Source organism: Morchella importuna, assembly GCF_003444635.1.
Source record: "Morchella importuna strain M04M26 chromosome Unknown Morimp01GS018, whole genome shotgun sequence".
Lineage (NCBI taxonomy): Eukaryota > Fungi > Ascomycota > Pezizomycetes > Pezizales > Morchellaceae > Morchella > Morchella importuna.
Window position 1 is genome coordinate 710856 of NW_025763415.1, and position 14890 is coordinate 725745.

At 46.4% G+C, this 14890-nt stretch overlaps 3 protein-coding genes across 3 annotated transcripts; 2 read left to right on the plus strand and 1 right to left on the minus strand.

Annotated features, from left to right (window-relative positions):
• Nucleotides 1–2800: 2800 nt before the first annotated feature.
• Nucleotides 2801–3471, plus strand: LAJ45_06355 (uncharacterized protein; the record flags this gene model as incomplete). The annotated part of the gene is made up of 5 exons (XM_046115919.1): nt 2801–2824; nt 2893–2932; nt 3060–3137; nt 3211–3300; nt 3362–3471. The coding sequence occupies 5 exons, from the start codon at nt 2801–2803 to the stop codon at nt 3469–3471; spliced, it is 342 nt and encodes a 113-aa protein (XP_045971028.1).
• Nucleotides 3472–6902: 3431 nt separating this feature from the next.
• Nucleotides 6903–13088, plus strand: LAJ45_06356 (uncharacterized protein; the record flags this gene model as incomplete). Its single annotated transcript, XM_046115920.1, has 6 exons — nt 6903–7129; nt 7190–7478; nt 7537–8020; nt 8182–11628; nt 11678–11800; nt 11857–13088. The coding sequence occupies 6 exons, from the start codon at nt 6903–6905 to the stop codon at nt 13086–13088; spliced, it is 5802 nt and encodes a 1933-aa protein (XP_045971029.1).
• Nucleotides 13089–14139: 1051 nt separating this feature from the next.
• LAJ45_06357 (uncharacterized protein) lies at nt 14140–14599 on the minus strand (the record flags this gene model as incomplete). The annotated part of the gene is made up of 2 exons (XM_046115921.1): nt 14140–14318; nt 14371–14599. The coding sequence occupies 2 exons, from the start codon at nt 14597–14599 to the stop codon at nt 14140–14142; spliced, it is 408 nt and encodes a 135-aa protein (XP_045971030.1).
• Between the last annotated feature and the right edge of the window lie 291 nt (nt 14600–14890).

Genomic DNA, 14890 nt, shown 5'->3' on the forward strand with positions numbered 1-14890 from the left:
CTCTGTTTGGAAGCACCATCTCGTAGCAACCACAATTCTCGGAATTGTATTTTGGTCAAATTGTATTTAGGACATCCAAACGCCTCTGAACAATATTTTGTTGCAACGGCTCACCATGTCCGTTGCAACGAAGATGTTGAGTGCAATTGCGTTGCAATAGAGAAGAGGTTGGATTGCGAAGATCATGATTCCAGGCTCTAGATTGAGGTTTGAAATGGTGTATCCAATTTCTCCAAATCACAATTTGCCCAGGATCATGATTTGGGGCGTTGCAGCCATTATTTGCCTGGCTTCTAAATGGAGTCTTTGTTGGAAGCTCTTTAGAGGTATATATCTTTATCCCAATATGCAAGTGTCTATAGCATGGTACATTCTGGAATCTATATCCTGCTACATGTAGGCATGAGAGGTGGATTGGGGTTACAGTCGTCCACAGGGTGAAGACGAACACTGGGTGTAGACGAACAAGGATTTTTGGACAAATAGAAAGATCACTTGGGCAGCTTGGCTGTTTCTTGCCATATTGAGAACCCTGGTTCGTCTTCACCCAGTGTTCGTCCTCACCCTGTGAACGACTGTACTGTACTTTTGTTGCTGCTAGCAAGCCAACGGAACAGAAACCCAAACCCTCGTTTCCGACCCAAAACAAACAACCCTAATCCATCATCCCATACCTGAACACTCGTCATGTCATGTCAGGGTTTAGGGTTCGCACTACGGCCACCTTCCTAGAGAGTTTCGCCAAGTCACCTCTCCGCGGCGCAGGGAAGGTGCCCGGCCGGTGGAGCTCGTTCATCTCTTCTTCCTTGCGAGCGACATGCATAACTTAGGCAGATTGTGAGATACAGACAAGATTACCTACTTACATACCTAGGTTCTACTCTAGAGTACCTACATGTTTAGACGCAACGCTCACGTTTTATTTATGGTTTCCCCCCACCCATGCAAAGGACGGCGGTGTTACCAGCATGAGGAAACATCTCCAGGTGGTGGTGGTTACCTTAGTGGGTAGGGCTTTCCTGGCATTGAAATTACTTTAACGCTTTTAATTGCCGGTTGACTGAGGGAAAATCACCATGTCTGTACCTATGCGATGACCGTTTACTCTTTCGACAATACTCGTAAGCTTAAGCCCAGTCAAAATTTTAATACGAGCCAGGAGGCGCTCTCATGCACTGTATTCACTTGCAATTGGTCCAATGATTGGTCTCCAGCGTGTGGGTATGTATCATATGTAACGTTCAGGATAAAGCTGCATATGAGGATAAGGACACCTAGATACCACTAGATTAACGTTTTCTTCTGCTGATGGTGTTGCTATTTTACTCCATGCGGATACAACGGCAGCGAGTGATACGCCATGATACGGCGCACCACTTTCGGAAGGCACCCGTGAACACAAAAGATCTTTCAGCCTTCTCCTATATGTGCAGAGATAATTTTTTGACACCATCTTCCGAGATGCCCGAGAAAGAAAGAATAAAAAACATTTCTCTCCCTGGCTGAGATGTGGCCCGAAGTGATGAGGAATCACTCTGTGTTCCTAATCGCCCGGCGTAATCCGCGCTGCACCTGTGTCCTAAGATGGTTAAGCTCAGCACAATAACCACCGTTTTATGGGTGGAAGAAGAAACCACATTCAAACAGGGAAGCGCACGGGTAGGCGCTTTTTTTTGTCGTTTAATTTACCAAGGACCCAGTCGGGTATTTTTCGACGTGTGCAGATATCCGAGCAGGAAATCACGGTGCACTGTGCGGCAGAGCACTATATCGTGCTTGTATGTACCGGGTGTTGAGGGTAAGTGATCAGAATCTGATAAGTGAATGTTACAGTGAATAGGTGTATTTGTCATCAGATTCTGATCACTTTTCGCTACACACTAGTACATTGATACCGAACATCTCATATCCTCCCGCGGGCAGAAAAGAGACAGGGTGGGTTGATAAGAAGGATGGGCTGCAGGCTTGTGCTCCGGGAGGTTGGCTTTGCCTACATAGTATCGGTATGAGCTGCATTGAGATATCTACTAATCAATTAAACTTGGCTACAGGTCTACGATTGTAGATTTGGCTACATAAAGGTGCTGCAAATATCGAAAGAGACACAAAGTGCATAGAAATAAAACGGTCGGGATTACTATCAACGGATATTAGGGCTCAGGTTTTAAATTATGCCATTTGTTCTACGGCGATTCTAGAAGAAATAAAAATACCCAAGCTTAATTGATCAAGGCCGTTACCGCCGCTAGTTAACGTCAGCCTTCAGAAGTAGCAATGGCTGTGAATAGTTCGTCCGGCTTGAGCCATATTCTCAATGATCAACATGCGTTTCGTCGCAATTGAAGCCCAATCAACATCAACCAGCGCCATATTTACAGTCAGTTTATTCATGCAGTTTTATCGTGAGATCTTCAAGGTGTTCTGAAATAACTACACGTCGTCTAAACATTCCTTCTGCTGCAATAGGTATTGATCGACGATTACTAAATACTCTCTCTGAGAGAGTTTAACATGAGGCTTTCGGGGTCACATTTGTGTCTTGAATCTCAAAATTCAAACTCTCATCTAGAGGCAACTCGCTCGAGTAACGTTCATCACGCATACTCCCCAGCTGGCCAGGCCACCCTACCTCACTAAAAAGGTGTTCTATCTCATCTTAATATTTGCCACTAAGCGAAGACCACACAACCTAAACTGTCGATCTGGGGTAATGGCCGGTGGACACCTGTGGAAAGGTAACACATTGTCAGGTATCTTCAGAAATCCAGGGCCATGATCTGGTGCTCAAAAAAAGAACTTTATGGTGCGGGGGCACCTCAAGCGTGTAAGGCTGCGGGCCAGGTGCTAGCTGATGCATCGTGAGAATTAACTAGAGGTGTGTGTCGAACATAGGAGAACCTTGAGTTATATAAAGGCGTGCACGAATCCAGAGGTACTCGGTAGTCGCTCGGCGCTGTAAGCCTGGAAATTGTTAGTCTACGAATGCTTGATAAGGGCTTGCATTGCATATTCACATGTGTGTGTAGAGTATGTGCGTTAATGGCTTTTTACTAACTTAGACAAAGAACTCAAAAGAGTGCCAAGCGCTATCTTTTTCTATTATTGGTTGCCGGGAGCATGGGAGCCGATATTGCGGGGTAATTGGAGAGCCTGGAGAACCTTCACTACATGCAGTGGACGATAGAGTGGGTATCAACTTACATGACCAAGATCTTGAGAGCTTTCACGAAGAGCCACCAGATATGGCCGGTCCTCCAAAGCCAAAAAAAGAAAAAGAGAAAAAAAGCCACAAGGAAATAGGTAGGCCGCTCAGTTGGGGTTACTAGTGACCAGTCCAGTGACAAGGAAAATTCACTGCCAGTGGTGAAGATCGTGGGGATAGTTGAGGGCCGTGCAAGAAGCTCATTCTCTCCTCCATACGTCGGCGGTGACGAGCCGGGCCATATTGAAATGAAAGATCGCCGGTCATGACGATTAGCGGAACGTGGGAAGATTGGGGATTGTTTATGATTCGTAGTATTTTGTGGGGATCCGGAGGAACGAACTAAAATGAGGTAGGTACTTCTATCATTTTGTGAGCAAAAAAGCCTTTTTTGAGGAATGCAACGTTGGGGTTGAGTTCGTATCTGGAAAAATTTGAGAAGGGCATACCGTCAGGGGCGAAACAGTACGTTCTCGAGAACTGCCATAAAGTGTAAGGTGAACACGAAGTATATTCTTCAGTCACGAGGTCAACTCTTTGTAGGATAGAGCAGAGACATCCCATCTCTCCCCATTAATATTCCACCCCTGTCACACCCGATTATAACCTTGTCTGTATCTGTTTGTAGGGTTGTACCACATTTCTCAAGTCTTAGTTGGGAAAATCGTCAACAATATCGACCCCCGCCTTTCTAATGCTTTTGTTTATTACCCCCAATGTTCTCAAGTTGCACCGCACGCGCCCGATGCTCAAGGACAGTAAGGTTACACCTAATTGCACCCTGGATAGAAAAGGCGCCATCTTTTTGTATCAACTGCTGTGTTTCGTAATCTTCTTATGCCGCCTGGTTTCTACTCCCTGCAGCAACTGTTGGTTTTAACCGTCAGTTCTAAAGCAATCAATAGTAAAAATTCGTTGGGTTTCTAATTCAAACAGCCATTAAACCCTGAAGAACCAATATTATTATTGATAAGAAAACGAGGGTGATTGGGACCCTGGCTTGGTACATGGTACACGGTATCCATTGGCATGGGAACTGAAAAATCATTTGCAACCATTTCAAAACAACAATAAACATAATATACTCTTTTTCGATCGATTTCGCGCAGGATTTCAAAGCGGCACGTTGCAATGAAAAGATTTTAGATGGGAGTCGTTGCCTTCAGGCAGTATTAATGAGAAGAAACAGGAATGTATGCTAATAAGCATACAGAAGTGGGATTCCCTGCAGTTCCTTGCATATCCTTGATGCTGCCTCGAGGTGGAGTTACTGTAGGTAGAACACCTACCTACGCCGAGTTTGAGTGGGGTGCAGGTACGTGTGATATTCAACTATGGCGGAGCTTAGAGCATGGATTGCTTGCTACCAGTAACCAGAGGTTGGCGCAAGGAGAAGGGTCCTGTTGTGTCAGATAGTTAGGTACAGGGTTACTCTATCAGCCCCAGGGTCATGACGACAGGGTGTCCAGAAGGACGTGCACCTTCTTTCACCCTCCTACTCCCCCGGGGGGGGGGAGGGCATCTCCCGCCCATCTACTTCTCCATGAGGCTACATACGTAAAAAAATCTTTAGGAGCTTTCTTTCTTTGTCTGTTGTTTCGTGGGGTCGATGGGGACCGCTTCGGCGCTACCATGCTTGCTACTTATCTACGTCTTTACCCCGCGGTCTACCAACGGCGTCGAGTCACGGAGGAGAGAGGGGTGTCCATGGACGGGATTTCGCATCATTCTGGAGGACCTAGCTTTGCGTACTTCGTGTGTGCTTCCATGGCTGGTGAAAAAAACCCTCACGGTGACAGGTAAGTGATAATATATCTGTATGTGCGTAAGTCCCAGAACTCTTGTCGAGGTACCCCTTCCGGCGGTCGTTATTTTCATTAGATAGCCGAAACCCCAATACATGCCAACGGGAATCCGGGAGCACTAAAAAAAATGGAATGAGCGATGTGTGGCAACCAACCATGACCTCGCTTTAACTACCGCACATGACCATGCAGCTTTGTTGCTTTCGTCGCACTGTCTCTATCACCTCTAGTCAGTCGGTCAGACACCGTTAACCGTTCCTGTAAACAATGGCCCTTCAACAGTGAACATTCTTTTTATGGAAAGTTACGCAGGTCAGCTTAAGGGGGAGAGGGAAAGGGAAGAGGAAAAAGAAAGTTTTTAATGGTTGGGAGGGAGACAAAAGCAAAAAAAAAAAAAAAAAAAAATCTATTTTTCAGGACCAGTGAGCTTGACTGGAGTTCATCGAGCCAGAGAGATCATGACGCCGCTTCGTGCCATACCTTACAGGAATCGTCTGTTACCGATGTAAAACCACGCCAGTAGGAACGGAGAAGCTTGCTCCGGGAAGGCTCGTAGATCGAAAGTCTCCTTGGAATTCCAGATAGAAAGCTATGCAGCTGATTTTGACCCAAAAGTACGTGAAGGAGTCACTTTAGGATTCCAGTATTAAGGTCCCAGACTACGCCAACCGCATATATATGTCAAACCATGCCCCAGGAATATTCTAGCATGGACGGCTCGGCCAGATAGCATAGGAGAGCACATAAAAAAAAACGCAACAGGAGTCGGGCAGTTCCATGGCGCATAGAGCATACAAGTGATAAAGTGGTAACAGTAATAATTGGCCTTGAGGTACAATTAGCTTACATCCACTAAAGCATGTACTCCCCAATAGAGTACATACGCTCGGGTCTTTAAATTCTTGCCATTGACGATGTTGCGTTGCTTCTAAACAAAAACACGCACAGAGTAAAGAAAAAATAAAAAAGTTACCGGGGAAACCGAAGTGGAAAAGAAAAAACCGTTGGAGGAAGTCCAAATTGACTGCAATAATTTTTTTTTTGCTCCTGTAGCTACTTGGTGATCCATGCTCAATCCTTGCATCGTCGTGAAGGCCAAATTTGTGACATTCTCATCCTCTCCCTTTCTTCCCACCTTCCAGACGCCGTCTTCGTCTCTTGGAAAATATATCAGGTTGCCTTTCGAGCGTGTCCCAGCCTCCACACTCTAAGATTTCCTGCTGTACCTACTCTACTTATCGGTTGTGCCAGACCACTGGTTACAGCAAATAATCGGCAGATCACCACCTCACCCACGCTGACCGATTTTTATCTCCACAGCATCGCGGCGTTCTGTAACCGACCACCGCACTTGCTGCTGCACTCCACTCATTTCATTTCCCTTGCTAGACTCGTAGTGTACGTACATATCCATCATACAGTGCCAACCATTTTCATAGAGGACTACTGTGCATACGTTCTTGAGACTACACTCGTTCCCACCTCTACCCCCAGACCTCCTCTCCTCCACCACCACCATCCTTCCTCACTCACTCACCCTGTCCACTCTGCACCTTCGCAAGATCCAGCACAGTCTTTCTGCTTTGTTCAAACATTGTTCAGAAGGGTTTGCAAATATCTGAGGACAACACCCGTGCAGCAATGGGCGTCATGCGAAACTCGTCCTAGCCGGACCCACAACTCTCAACTTATTGATCTCTGGATCAGACAAGACTTCCAAATACGCTATATATCTAAATTTCTCTACGTTCACAAAAAAAAAACAATAAGGTCGCCGTGATCACAAATCGAGATACTAAACCTGCAAACAAAACTTGTGCACCCTCAGCCCCCCACCCCCATCCCACCAACCAAAAAACTATCTCCCTGACAGCTTTCTGTGAGGGTTCTTAAAAATGTCGACGGAAATTGTACCCCCAAAGTCCCGGGGAGGAAGCCTGGCACCGCCGCCAAACGACGACCTATCAATGCGACGGCCTATGGAGAGAACACCTAGTATGTCTATTAGAGCTGAAAAGGAGGATCTGAAGGAAGCAGCAGAAGAAAGTTTTAATGTGATTATGGACCTAAACCTCGATGGAAAGGTGCGATGGGTTAGCCCTTCTTGGGAGGATGTGATCGGGTAAGTGTTGAACAAAGCGTTTTTCAGCATCAGAAAACCGCTAATCTTAAATCTTTCAAGGACTCCCCGCGATACAGTTCACGATAAACCCATCTCAGACTTTTTACTAGATGATAAAGAAGTTTTCAAGAGTGCAGTTGAGCAAATGCGAATTGACGACACTAGGAGTTGTCGAGTTCGATTTTCGGTAGCCATGGGATCCAAATCAACCTGGTCCGGAGAAGAGACTACAGCTGGCCAAGAAGAGGCATTCCCGATGGAAGAAGTGCAAGAAGAAGCGCCACATGTTTTGCATCTAGAAGGACAGGGAATAATCATTCAGGACAAGCAAGATGGTGAACCAAGTCATGTCAGTTCTCTTTGTGTCTCAGTTTACTGTATCTGCAAAACTGACATTGATTATCAAGACAATGTGGGTCCTTAGACCATTTGTTGAGCCTAACGAGATCACCATCGACCTTCCTCCTGTTTTGGTCGAGTCCCTTGGTGTTGGTGCAGGAATGCTTGCTCGTTACCTGACTAGCTTGGCAGAGCAAGGTGCTGGAGATCCAGCCAACAACCCTCCCCCTATGCCAGTACTCTGTCGAATCTGTGAACGTCAAATTCAGCCATGGTGGTTTGAGAAGCACTCCGAGCTTTGTATGCTGGAACACAAGGCGGAGAGCGATGTCCAGTTATGCCAAGAAAACCTAGGAATGCATAGACATGCAATTGTCAAAATACTGGATGCTATGGAAAGACGCTCTTCTCGTCCGGTTTCTGGTGAGATTACTGTACCTCCTACCCCTATCGAATACCGTGGTTTGCCCATTGGCCCCGGCTCTTCATCTTCTTCAGGCACCGCTTCTCCCGCAGCTTCTTCCCCGAAACAACGTGATTCCTCTGCATCAGGTAATCGATCACGTTCATTTCCTGCTCGACGACCCCTTGTCCGAATTGTTGAGCTACTGCTTGACTTGTGTGATACTGCCATCGAAATCAGCACTCCGGCTATCAAAGAATCGTATGCAGGTGGCGAGTTAGGGTCTTTCCGAACTCAATCCCCCAATCAGAAGCACGTATCAACCAGGTCATGCAGTGGACATCGCCAAGCTACCAAAACGAAGAAGGGAAGGGATTAATACAGCTTTGTCAGGATACAGAGGCGGTTGCCAGGGCAAAGGTTGAGGCGGTATTCCGCCACAGAAATACTATCGAATACTCAGAAAGGATACGGCTAGAGTTTGCTGTGCTTGTCCAGGACTGCATTGATGAGGCTTTACGCAAGGCTTCTGAGCAGGTAACCGACGAACCAGATGATAGTTATAGCAATAGTGACGGCGAAGACTCCGGCATTGAGGATGATACTCCATTTTTCTCGGCGTCATTTGGTCCTCCTTTAAATACCAGTAGTCTTGTGGATAAGCCTAGAGGACGCCTCAGAAGGCACTCATCACCTGCAGACTCAGGCTCTACAAGTCCAATGGAATGTCCTACCCCTAAATCTCAGCAGAGTCTGACGAAGAGCGCTAGTAGACGGCATAAATTTACTACTCATCGTGGAAGCATTCATTTTGATAACGACGGTGCAGATAGTGATACAAGTGGCAGGTCTTCACTTGCTGCTGCTATGGGTCGACCACAAACAGAAAGTCCAGTCTCGGATCACGAACTGACGGCAGCCAGGTTTGCAGCTAGAGACAAGCGAAGAACCAACGCCATCCAGATTGGTCAGGGTTTGAATTCTCCAAGACGGCAAGCATCGCCTGCAAGAACTCAGCCTTCGTCCTCGCCTCTAAGGATAAACAAACCACGCAACGTACTATATGATAATAATATGCCCACTCCAATCACATCGCCTCTTTTATCCACTGGAGACTTTTCGCCCGCGCTTGAAGGTTTCAACCATCACCATAGGCGGCAATCCTCAGTGACTTCATCTGGGGACATAGGTAAACCACCAGTTTCCCCAAGACTGCCCAGCACGAACCCTACACAGCAGCAAAACCGTGCCGTGCCACCGTCTATTAAGGATTTCGAGATCATCAAGCCAATCAGTAAAGGTGCTTTCGGAAGTGTTTACCTATCGAAGAAGAAATCTACAGGCGATTATTTTGCAATCAAGGTCTTGAAGAAGGCAGATATGATAGCGAAAAATCAAGTTACAAATGTCAGAGCGGAAAGAGCAATCATGATGGTACAAGGGGAAAGTGATTTTGTCGCAAAACTGTTTTGGACGTTTGCAAGTAAAGATTATCTTTACCTGGTAATGGAATATCTCAATGGGGGCGATTGTGCTGCTCTTATCAAAATCTTGGGGGGCATCCCGGAAGAATGGGCGCGGAAGTATTTGGCGGAAGTAGTTCTTGGGGTGGAGCACTTACACGCAAGGGGTATCGTACACCGAGACTTGAAGCCCGATAATCTTCTGATTGATCAGAAGGGTCACTTGAAGCTTACCGATTTTGGTTTATCGAGAATGGGATTGTTGGGCAGACAGAAGAGAGCTCAGAATCCATCATCAGAATCTACTCCTGACCTATTGAAACAAGGTCCATTTGCCAGGTCAAGATCCGTTGCTTCTTCACGATCTACTTCTTACGATTTCCCTCCAGGCGGTTCACCCCAAAGCACACCACTCATCACTCCAGATAGCAGTGCCCAATTGGTCACCCCATCTTATTTCAACTTAAATCACCGGGAGAGTACTTTAAGCCGCGAGAGTTCTTTGAGACGCTCATCCAATGGGAGAAGTGAAACAGGTGGGAGTGATCACCTAGTCTCGATGCTCGGTAGCTTTTCATTGGACCACAACCACGGAAGTTCCTTATATACTCGGCGAACCCCCACAGGAGATGAGGATGCCCAAAGTGAAAGCAGCACCTCGAGCGATTTTAGCGCAGGTCTTGGGCTTCAACATGTAGCCACATATGCTAGTATGAGCCAAAGCCATGTCCAACCGCACGCCCATCCAATGCTGCCCCCTCAGATGGCACTTTTTGACCCTGAAGACAGCAATCGCAAGTTTGTTGGTACCCCCGATTACTTGGCACCAGAGACTATCAATGGTAGTGGGCAAGATGAAATGAGCGATTGGTGGTCCTTGGGGTGCATATTGTTCGAATTTCTTTATGGTTATCCACCTTTCAATGCAGAAACGCACGAACAGGTTTTTGATAATATTTTGAATCGAAGAATTGCTTGGCCAGAGGAAGATGAGGACGATGAGGATGAGGATGAAGCGGGTATCTCTGACACAGCTAAAGACCTGATAAATCGCCTTATGTGCACAGATCCCACCAAGAGACTCGGTGTGGGTGGAGCCGAGGAAGTCAAACGGCACCCATGGTTTGCGGAAATCAAATGGGATACATTACTCGAGGAGACTCCTCAGTTCGTGCCTACACCCCAGGATCCTGAAGATACCGAGTATTTTGATTCAAGAGGGGCAACTTTACAGGCATTCAATGAAGAATTTGAAGATCAGACGCACTCACCCCAAGTCCTGACACCCGGTGCAGATCTACCAGAACGTCCACATGATGCCGTATCTCGTGTAAGGAAGGAGGTCAACTCAAGCAAGCGGGGGCTTATTCCTCTTTCTATCCCACCACATGTTCGCGAGGGCAGGAATAGGCGTTTGAGCGAGACGAGTGCGCAAGATGACTTTGGGGCTTTCACTTTCAAGAATTTACCAGTGCTAGATAAAGCAAATAAGGATGTTATCCAGAAACTCCGCACAGAAGCCCTTAAATCAACTCCAGCTTTAACAACTTCAAACCCTGCATCGCCTTCTGAAGGGAGTCCCATTCTTTCCTCAAAGTCCCTATCCAGAACCTTGTCAAACCCTTCGAGCAAGCATGGAAAGCGTCCAGTTTCTCCATCTAATTTGCACCATTCAAATCCTTCCCCTGCGCGTGCTTCACAGCCATCTTCACCACTTTTGATGTCATTTACGGCGACTGGACTAAATGATAGACGCAAGGCTTCTAATGCTAGTGCATCCTCCAGTTTGTCCCAACACTCACTGGGCCCTCTTCAACCTGTTCCCTTGGTTGACATTCCACGCCTTCCTGCGGTCATTCCCAACAGTGCTAAATCGCCAATTGCCCCGTCTTCTACATCCTCTTCTCCGACAAAGACGCATTCGAAGCCATTTATCATGTCTTCTGCCTCTACCTCTCCTACAAAGACAGCTCACGATAAATTGACATTGTCTATGTCTTCCCAGCCTTCACCTTCAAAGACTCACGTACATCAACATCATCACCGCAATCCCAATCCTAGAGTACGCTCACTTACGATCGGGTCCACTGATGGCGATGCGGCAGTGCTGGAGAGCTTCAAGCATCAGAAGAGGCGAAGCCAGGTGTTTGATATGTCGCCTTCTTCATCCGATAACGAGGAGGTCAAGGGTAGCGCATTGTTGCGGGTACAGAGGCGACGACAAAGCTCCAGGAGGATGTCAAATATTAGTCTTGGGGATACTGGTCCTGTGTTTAGGCCACTGGATATTTTAGGTACGAAACCTCTCTATATACGTCAGTGAATCTAGCTAATCTCAAGCAGTTTGTGAGGATCATCCTGTATCAAAATTAGTAATGGAAAGACTGCTGGAGAGGTTGAAATGTAGGACTATCGTGGTGAATAACGGAGCGGAGGCAATGAGATGTGCCATGGGCGAAGTTAAATGCAAGTTCTCGGTTCCCTTAAAGCGATCACTTTAAGCAAAAACTAACGCAAAACAGTCGATATCATACTGATGGAGTTCAAGCTTCCGCAAATTAATGGTGAAGATGTGGCACGTATGATTCGCACGAGCAGAAATCCCAACTCCAACACGCCTATTGTGGCCGTTACTGGCTATCTCAAGGACCTCAATGAGCCCCATCACTTTACTGAATTGATCGAGAAGCCAGCGACAATACCCAAACTTACAGAGGTCCTGGAACGCAATTGTCATTGGAAGCCAGCTGGGCTTGAGCGACCTCTCGCAGATAGGAGGGAGTTATACAATAGCCATAAACTTCCACCAGTCAATTACGAGGAATCTGGTCGAATCTCACCAACAGTAGAACGATTTATGAGCATGGGCACGAGGAGAGGGCGCCTGTCAGAGCAATTTTCTTCAATGGACGATGATGATGCGGTCTCTGTGACCAGCACTAGCGAGCCTGTGGTTCTTTCACGCACAACAACTAACGAATGGGAAAAGCTTCATGTTGGCAAGCCGTCTAGCCTCGGGTTGGAGATTTTACCGCCTGCAGCAGTATCATCGCCTCTTGCGCCACTGACACATCAGGAATCTGCACCTTCAAGACTTCAATCCCACACCATTGAGCGTATGCCTTCACCACTATCAACGCATGTTAGTGCAATCAATGCTGTTAGCACCTTTAGTAATATAGCTGAGCCCTTGGCATCGCCTCCCGAAATGTCGCTGCCACCCTCGCTCAGTGCAACCCCGGTATTTGGAGGTACAGCAGGCGTTCCATCCAGGTCTCCATCCAGGTCCCCTTTTTCGAGGACCCCACCTGCGGTTCCTCCTCCCTCAGCAACCCCACCACTACAAACTACCACTGAGAGGTTTAAATCCCTGATTCCGAAGAGATCACCCCCCAGAAGATCGCGCACGCCATCAGAAGACGGAGTCAAGAAATCGCCTACAAGAAGAAGGTCCTCTTCAGCTCATGTCTCACCTCCCAAAGGCAATAGCCCAACATTGGTGCCGTCTTCACCGGAATCTAAAACAAAGAGCAAAAGATCTTCATTTGAGAAAAAGAAGGAGAAACAAGAGAAACAGCTCAAGGAAGGTCTACGAGTCGAAGATGCGGATGCAGACGACGAGCTCTCGGCAGCTGGTGGAAAGAAGCCGAGCAAAAGCAGGAGCATTGGAGAGATGATCATCAGTCGGGCGAGGAGAAGCCCTCCTGAGATGAAGAGAAGCAAGAGTGATAAAGGGGAGTTTATGGATATTTGAGGAAGGTATTGGATTTATTTCGGGGGGACAACTGTTTTACTATCATGCGATTTTCTCTAAGTTGGATCTGGGGTTAACCTATTGCCTGGTTCTGGTTCTGGTTTTCTGGTAAGGGTCAGATGGAAAACGGCGTTGTGAATATTTCTTATTTTTTTTTTTTTTTACTCTGGGTTTGGTGGCTGGCAATCTTTGTTTTGTTTTTTGTTGCTTTTCTAGCATTCACGATTCTAGGTTACGATATCTCTTTTTCCCTCTTCCCCAATACTCATTCCTGGACGGCTTGCACTGATCTTTCCTTACATCTCGAAGTCACGAGCTTTTCTTTTTTAACGGCCGCATTCTGATCTGATCATTGAGCTCTGATTACTAGTTAGTGGCGTTCTATTTTTCATGTTACCAGCGCTTAATCCTCTCAGCTTTGGAAGTTAAATTTGTACCACTTATCATCCAATTTTTGTCATAGGATCTGTTTCTTATTGTTCTTTTTTTCCTTTCTTTTTTCATTACATTCCCTTGGTTTTTCGAAGATTGGGGGCCGTCAATAGGGAAGACAAAATTTGGCAAAAGGCGAAAAAAAAAATTTAGGCGAGAGTGCGGTTTGGGTTAGGGAAAAGGCGAAACACATTGCTTTCGGGGGTCTTTTTTTATTTTTATTTTTTATTTTTTTGGGCCCAAGGATATGAAGCTGAGCTGGATTGGGTTGTACAAAAGAAATTAATACTCGTACCCAGCCACGCGTGAGCTATTGGTGACTTTGGAGCACATGCGTGTTAACTTCATACCATAATTCATGAAATATCACTCTACAAGGTGGTTTAGAGACTGGTACAATTATAGTTTAAACTCCACCCCCAGAGAAACCCGCAATATATACATGAAAAGACCCGCTTTCCCGAAAAAGAACGCCCGTCATTCCCAGTGAAATAAAAAAAGAAAAGAAAAAGCAGTAGGTATCTCATTGACTCCTCTCACTTCTCCCTTATCCTCTTTACATCTATAATACTATTCAACTCCAATCAAATATCCTCACTCGATTTGACCCCTGAATTAACTACTGCCTGGGCTGGATGTACGCCAGCAAATTCCTATCAAAAGCCTCACATCTTATCGGCATTTCAATCTGATAGAATGGATTCTTCATGACATAGTCCGCATACAACTCGTAGACGCGTTTCACAATAACATCTATATTCGGCTGATGTGGTTGTGCGAATATTAAGAATTTCGTGCCTACCGTCATCCATTAGTTCTCGCGTCATCTAACGGCGAGGTGGGGAAGTACCAGTCAAGGTTTGGAAGCACTGCATCCTAAAATGCTCACTCTCCATAACTTCCAATCCTCCCGACCCAGGTACGGGAGAAATACGGGAGGTTATGGCATGGACACCGTGGAAGGTACCGGCAAGGACCAGGTAGTCATTTGAGGAGAGCTTTTTGAGACCCTCATTGAAGTCGCGTTGGTAAATTAAACCGCCGGCCTTGTTGAGGATTAGAATAGAGAGGATGCCCATTGTGAAGTGCGGGGTGGGGGGTGGGGGTATTAGGAGGTTAGATTTGAGTTGCGCGGGAGCTGGAGGGAAAGGGTTGGCGGACGTTGATGGTTTAAGCCTCTTAGCTTTAGATCTGGACCCCTCTACAACCCGATTTCCGATGTTGACAGCCCTCAGGCCAGCCGACGGAATATTGAATTTCGACTCTATCCCGTCTTTCTATTTTTGTTCATTTAGCTTCTAACGAGATGAACTATCAAACATTTTGTCATGATTTTTTTTTAATATTTTTTGTCAGTGATCTAATTTTGA